Source organism: Lynx canadensis, chromosome E1 (genome assembly GCF_007474595.2).
Source record: "Lynx canadensis isolate LIC74 chromosome E1, mLynCan4.pri.v2, whole genome shotgun sequence".
NCBI lineage: Eukaryota > Metazoa > Chordata > Mammalia > Carnivora > Felidae > Lynx > Lynx canadensis.
In genome coordinates, this window is record NC_044316.2 from 38,043,404 (window position 1) to 38,050,197 (window position 6,794).

Here is a 6,794-nt window from a genome sequence, read left to right on the forward strand (position 1 = left end):
TTGCAGGGACTGAGAGATAAAATATCTGACTATATTCAGTTCCCCTCCCCTGTCTATTTATATTTAATAACACAAGCCCTGTCTTGGGTTCCCTTGGCACCTGTTTTAAAGGGCTTTTAAAGGGATTAAGCTGGAGCCTGAAGAAATAAAGTTATACCTGAGGAAGAACTTCCAAAGGGAAGAGTGGGAAAAAAGACTGGAGTAGGTAGGAAAGCTGTGGAATCATATTCTCTTAAATATAGGTGGTGGGGGGGAGTATTTAGAACTTGGGATGTGGAGGGGGGGGTGTCTGGGTGGCTAAGTCGGTTAAGCTCCTGACTTCGGCTCAGGTCCTGATCTCACAGTTTGTGGGTTCAAGCCCCGTGTCTGGCTCTGTGCTGACAGCTCAGAGCCTGGAGCCTACTTCAGGTTCTGTGTTTACCCCTCTCTCTGTCCCTCCCCTGCTCATACTCTTTCACTTTCTCTTTCTCTCTCTCAAAAAAATAAATAAATAAAATATTAAAAAAAAAAAAAAAGAAAGAATTTGGATTGTGGGGAGGGGGTGTCCACAGGGATTCCCAAGGGTCTACTCAGGACCTGGAGTGGACCATAACAGGGCAACTAACTGGGCTGGCAATTTCCACTCCCCACCCCCTGCCTTGCCTTCATTTTCTGACCACTTCCAGTCTAGAGCCCTCTCATATTTCTATATGTGGGAGGCCCATCCCTCTGGGGATGTCCAGTTTCCTAGTGTCAGGATGTTGGTATCCAGGAGTGGGAGCTAAGTGGATGTATGCATCTCCCAAAGGCCTGGGTATCTCTCAAAGTTTGTCAGTCACAGGGAAGGAGTTATTCTGAACTATCTACTAGAAAACCCCAACCTGACCTGGCAGTGGGGGCTGTACAGAATCACCAAAAATGAGGAGCAAGGAAGGCCTAAGGATAACCTAGTGGCTGCATGTCAGAACACCTAGGTTAGTGCCCCCTCTCCTTACTCTCCTGTGATCCAAGTTATTCACTTAATCTTTTTTTTTTTTTTATTTTTAAGTTTATTTACCTATTTTGAGAGAGAGAGGGAGAGAGAATCCCAAGCAGGCTCCATGCTGTTAGCACAGAGCCTGATGTGGGGCTTGAACTCACAAACCATGAGATCATGACCTGAGCTGAAACCAAGAGTTGGATGCTTAACTGACTGAGCCACCAGGCGCCCCCACTTAATTATTTAAACTCCTTGTTGCTTCATCTATAGATCAAGAATGATAATGTTTACCTCCCTAGATTTTAGCGAGATCAATTAAAGTGATATGTGAAAGGAAACACTCTGAAAACTGCCAAATTTAAATAAATATTATTTTAAGGTCTGGAAAAGGTCTGACTGCTGGAGAGAGGGAGATGCTATGAATCCAGCCCGGTCCTTGGCTTAGGAACACTACTGGTTTGTTGACTAGAGGGGTGTGATTCTTTGCCCTGTGGTCATTGGGGTGGGGAGCTATAAATCAAAATCAAACACAGGGCCCCTTACGGAGGGTAGCACAGAGTATCCCTGTCATCTTCCCCACCTCCAGTCCCAGCTTCTGACCTCTAGTTCTCCCAGCCAACACCCCACCCTGACCCTCCACCCTTCTCCCCAGTCAGCACCTTCACTGCCGTCATACTAGATCACAGACTGTACAATTTCACCCTCCATACCCCCCTTTTCGGCACCTCCTCCAACCCGAGCCTTCTGTGGGAGACAGATGGGGTGTCTGCAATGGAAAAGGCTCTGGGCTCTACGCCGCCTTGGGTGGGCAGCCCCCCTCCCATCTCCCCAACTACTCCCGCTCCTTACCTAAGACACTCAGATTCACCCTGGGCAGCTTTGGGAGCTGCTGAGGATTCCAACACTCTTCCCTTCTCAGACTCAGCCCAGAAGCAGAGCCAGAATGACATCTTTCTCTGAGACCCAGCCCCCAGCCCCTCTTCATGGAATGCCAACACAAAGGAGGAAATAGGTTAGGAAATGGTAGGGCTCCATGGGACCAATGTGAAGAGGCAGGGAGGAGCCCAGAATCCCTCACTGAGGACTGGATGGCTAGGGGTTGGGGTCTGAGTTGACAGAGGAGGCTGAGACTAAGCGGCCCCTTTGTTTCAGAAATCTAGGGTCCCTGGAGGGAGGACTCAGCTTGGGGAGGGGGGAAAGGGAGCTAACATTACAGAGCACCAACTGTGAGCCAGGCACAATGCCAGAGACTTCCCATACCTGTACTCACAACTAGCAGGTGAGGTGTCAGGGTGAATAGGTGTCTCATGAGCTCTCAGCATCTCTCAACACAATTGACCAACTTCTCCTTTGATTCTATGATTTCTCTGCCAATTCTTCTACACTCTGGCTGCTCTTTCTCTGTCTCCTTTGCAAGCTCATCCTCAACTCCTTGGACCCAGCCAAGTCCCCCGATTATACACTTTCACGGTACTGTATTTTCTTCTTTCAGAGCACTTAGAACAGTGATTTCACACTTATTTGTGCAGTCATTTGAATAATAATAATCCTATTTCCCCCACCAGATGGAAAGTTCCACGAGGACAGTGACCACGTCTATCTGTATTCACCAAAGTGCTCCCAGTGCCCAGCACAGTGCCTAGCATAAAGCAACTATTTGGTAAATATTTGTTGGATGAATGAATAAATGACAAAAGGACATCCCTCTGGCCTAAACTCAGTTTTTTATCTACTTCCTCACCCCAGAGTTGAGTCATCCCCAATGTATGGACCAGAGAACAGGGTGCCTGGGAGGTCAGGCCACCTCATTCTCCCTGGGAGGGGAGAAATCAATCAGGACAGGACTAAACCAAGTTTCAGAATATGAGGCCCCTACCTTACCAGTGCCTGGACCTGCCTGTATGCTCTCCAGCTTTTCCAGGGATGGAGAGAATTCAAAGTCCCAACAACTCTCCATGTGGGTCCTGAAATCACTCATGAGCTGGAGGAGAGGAGTTCCATCAGAAAACGGTGCTCTGAAGAAAACCCCTCTTTTCTGCCTTAGCTGAGACTGCAGAGACCATCTGTTGCCACTCCTCTGTTTGCTCCTGTCCCATTCCCCTGGACTTCAGAGAAGGAGATGGTTTGACCAAGTAGGAGGGATAGATGGTGAGAACAAGACAATCTGCTTGTTCTTTGAAATGTCTGGGGCGATAGTGATGATCCTCAGCTAGGTGATTGGAGCAGAGGAACACAGGAGCCAGCAGCTAGTCCTTTGGGGCTGTAGTCTCTAGACCCTGGGAAGCAGGGAATGGACAAAATGACCTCTAGGAGGTGCCCAGCCTTCAGCCCAGGGGCTTTATCTGATATCTTTGCTGCCCTTGCCATCCGACCTCAAACAAAATACCTGAATCTGCAGGAAGTTAATGTTACATCAGGCTTGGCAGCCCCTTCCTCTCCCAGACCACTCCCAATTCTAGCCAACTGCCCATCCCAGAGCATCTCTCCCACCCAGCTTGGCATCAATACTCAGTCCTCATGGTGTCTTTGACCCAGTAGCCTTGTCCTGACAGTGCCCCCCAGCACCCCAGTACCTGGGGTCATGGATCTGGAAGCCACTCTAGGCATTGTTGCTCTCTCTGACCCCACCTGTTCTCTGGGTCCCTAATGAAGTAGGACAACTCAGGCTCTGGGCCAAGTCCCTATGTCCTCATCAAAAGCAACATCTGTCTCCTCAAAGAAGATAAGCCTGTGGGGAAGGAGGTGGGACAGGCACAGGGGAGAAACCCCAATCCTGCCTGGGCCCTCACCCCAAATTCCACCGCAGGCACAGATTGAGGGTGAGGGGGGAAGGCAAGACCGCCACAGAGGCCTATACTCACACATGCCCCTGTACAAGCCTTCATGCCTCTGAGCCCCAAATATGAGGGCCCCTCCTGGGCTCACCCAGCTACCTGGGCTGCTGCTGCTGCCAAGCCGGCTTTCTTTTATTCATGCGTTGTTTTATTGCTGGCAAATGCTGCTGCTTGCCGCTGTTAGAGGCGTTCCTGCCAAATCCATCCCAACATCTTGGCCTGGCATCAGGGCGGCATGCTAATGTGGAAATTTAAAGAGCCGCTCGGCTTTAAATCGGAATTTTAAATGAGCAGCAGTGCTCCAGAGGGACCCAGGCAAAATCGAACAGTATCTGATCCACCCTTCCTATTCCCACTCCTGTAGCATCACCCTAGTTCCTCTCACCTCTCCCCTCGACTTGGACACTAGATGAGGAAGTGGCATGGTACACACCAGGTCAGAGGAATTGATGCAAGATGGTCATCCCAGGAGCTGGGATCCCTCAACTCAAGACCAAGAGGGAATCCACCAGTTGCTGTCATGGGCAAATGGAGGCAGGGAACTTCAACACAAGGGATCAAGGCTGGGGATAGTGAAACTAATATTCCTACGCCACTTCCCATTTTACCAGGAAACAAGAAGAGAAGACCCAGAGGAGGAAAGAAGGAAGATGGAATTCCATGAAGACACTCCTGTGCAGTATACACTTGTGCGCGCTGGGATATGTGCATGCAGGTCAGGATGCTTGCTGAAGCCCCGTGGAGCATGTGTACACGCAGCTCACTTATTACCCATGCACGGAGAAGAATTATTCACATATGCAGAGCAGTCTTCCCACATCCAGACCACTGTCCTAACCAGGTTGGTTTCTGCAAGTTGTTAGCCTGAGCCATGTTTTTCCATGAATCCTAATGCACCAATGTTCCCCAGCTCCTGGCAGCTACCTTGAGTCAGCCATGATGGTGATGAAGCGCCACAGCAACTCTGCCAGCATAGGGGTTAGGGATACCTGTGCTCATCCTGTGCACCTGTCTTGATTACAGTGTGGTGCCTTCTCTGGTGGTCATCATATGACAAGCCTATACATCTCACTTGGGAGAGGCGCTGGGCATAGCTTTGATTTCAGAGGAAAGAGGAGGCTAATGAGAGGTGAGAGAGGCAGAATCTATGCCTCTCTGTGGCCCCCTTTCCTCCTTACCTGTTCTCATGAGACAGGTGGCCCCTCATTATCAGAAAACATTTACTGAGTGCCTACCCTCAAGGAGACACTGCTCAGTTGAGCACAGCGCCTCACATTTTTTCTGAGCTAGGTTGATGACAGCCATTAAGAATCTGGATGTGCTGTCCCCATTGGAGGATCCACAGAACTCTCATGGTAACCTCAGCCTTTTCCATGTTAGACTGCCAGGCCAAGGGATGCTTCCTGACCTTCCCCAGGAATCCTCCTTCCTCAAAGAAGCCAGCTTCTTCACGGACTGGTGTGGCTGCCAGCCAAGAGGCTTGGGGCAGGCCTGGGGCATGCAGCTGGCACCTGCCCACCAGATCCCCAAGGAGCACTCTCCCCCTCTCCAACTCCATAGCCCCATTCAGATAGCCCCTGGACTATAAGGAGACAGAGCTCACTGTTTCCCATTCCCAGAGAAAACTTCAAGCTGGAACACCCCTCACCTCCCTTTCCACCATAACCTGCTCCAAGATCCTCCACTCAGACTAAAGACCCACCAGGTACTTTTTCCAGACAGGACCAAATACTTAATACAGAAGGGGTTGTGCAGGAGCTGAGTAAGGGGCCTTTGGGGGAGAGGCTTGGGCTGGAATTACGGGAGAAGTTGCTGAGGTCAACAGATGGATGAGGAAGAAGAACTCCATGAGAAGGACATAGGACAGGGGGACACAAAGGGAGAAGGCTAAGTGAATCTGCTTCTCTCATCTAATTAGCAACATGCAAATAATATGCAAATCACTCCCTTTGTTTAGAGACCACAGGGCTTGTGTTTTTTGGATGTGTTCTACAGAGGGACCATCAGGCAGCATCTCTGAGACCCTCAGACATGGAACACTCAAGAGGAGGCTCAAGAGAGAGGCCAGAGTGTAGCCATCTTATTGTAGCTTATTCCCTCGATGAACTCGCTCTCTAGGGGCCTCAATTTCCCTATGTGTGAAATGGGAGGACTGCACTGGATGGTCTCTAAGGCCTAGGGTCGGTCTAGCATTCTCTGATTTGAAGCCCAGTGCAGCGCAAAGTGGAGGGGTTGATTCCATTCTGGGTTGGAAACTACTTGGCCCTCTTGCCCCTGCCAACTACCTCAGCAGTTCTGTCATACCACCCCCTACATCCCCATGCACCTGTCCTCCCAAACATGGACAGTCTTCTAAAGTCAATGTTCTTCCCTACCCCTTTACTGACACTGTTTCCTCTGCTTGGCATGCCCTTCCTGCTTTAGCCCCTCACCTGGCTAATTCCTTCCCTAACTCCAACAGCCTTACCTACCTTCCTCTTCTACCTTCTGGGCATCCCTATGCACTGTTTAGTTCTCTCATTTCCCATTGGACTTTGAACTCCTAGAGGGAAGGTACTGGGTTTTGTTCAAGATGGAATCTCCACTGGGGCTCCTGGGTGGCTCTGTTGGTTAAGCTTAAGCATCTGACTCTTGATTTTGACTCAGGTCGTGATCTTGTGGTTTGAGAGATTGAACCCAAGTCAGGCTCTAAGCCGACAGTGCAGAGCCTGCTTGAGATTCTCTCTTTCTCCCCCTCTCTGCCCCTCCCCTGCTTGTGCCTTCTCTCTCTCTCTTAAAATAAATAAATAAACTTAAAAAAAAAAAAGCTGGAAACTCCATTGTAAATGTATTCATTTTCCATAGCTTCTGTAACAAATTACCACAACTTTGGTTGCTTCAAAACAAAACAAAACAAAACAAAAACAAAAACAAAAACCAACAAATTTATTCACTCACATTTCTGGAGGCCAGTAGTTCAACATCAGTTTCACTGGGCCAAAATCAAGGTGTTGGCAGGACTG

At 49.4% G+C, this 6,794-nt stretch overlaps 1 protein-coding gene across 5 annotated transcripts in view; it reads left to right on the plus strand.

Annotated features, from left to right (window-relative positions):
• The window catches only part of CDK12 (cyclin dependent kinase 12), a 91,697-nt gene extending 85,143 nt beyond the window's left edge, over window positions 1-6,554 (plus strand). For 2 of the 5 annotated variants that reach the window (XR_003964511.2, XR_003964508.2), the window contains exon 18: window positions 2,524-2,734. Coding sequence is in view for 1 of the 5 variants with exons in the window: in XM_030294718.1 (XP_030150578.1) it covers window positions 2,524-2,548 (25 nt within the window). In the remaining 4 variants the exon portion in view is untranslated. Of the gene's footprint in view, window positions 1-2,523; window positions 2,735-4,403 lie in introns of those variants that run through there. The other 3 variants (XR_003964512.1, XM_030294716.2, XM_030294718.1) reach the window with 3 other exon arrangements.
• Window positions 6,555-6,794: the final 240 nt, after the last annotated feature.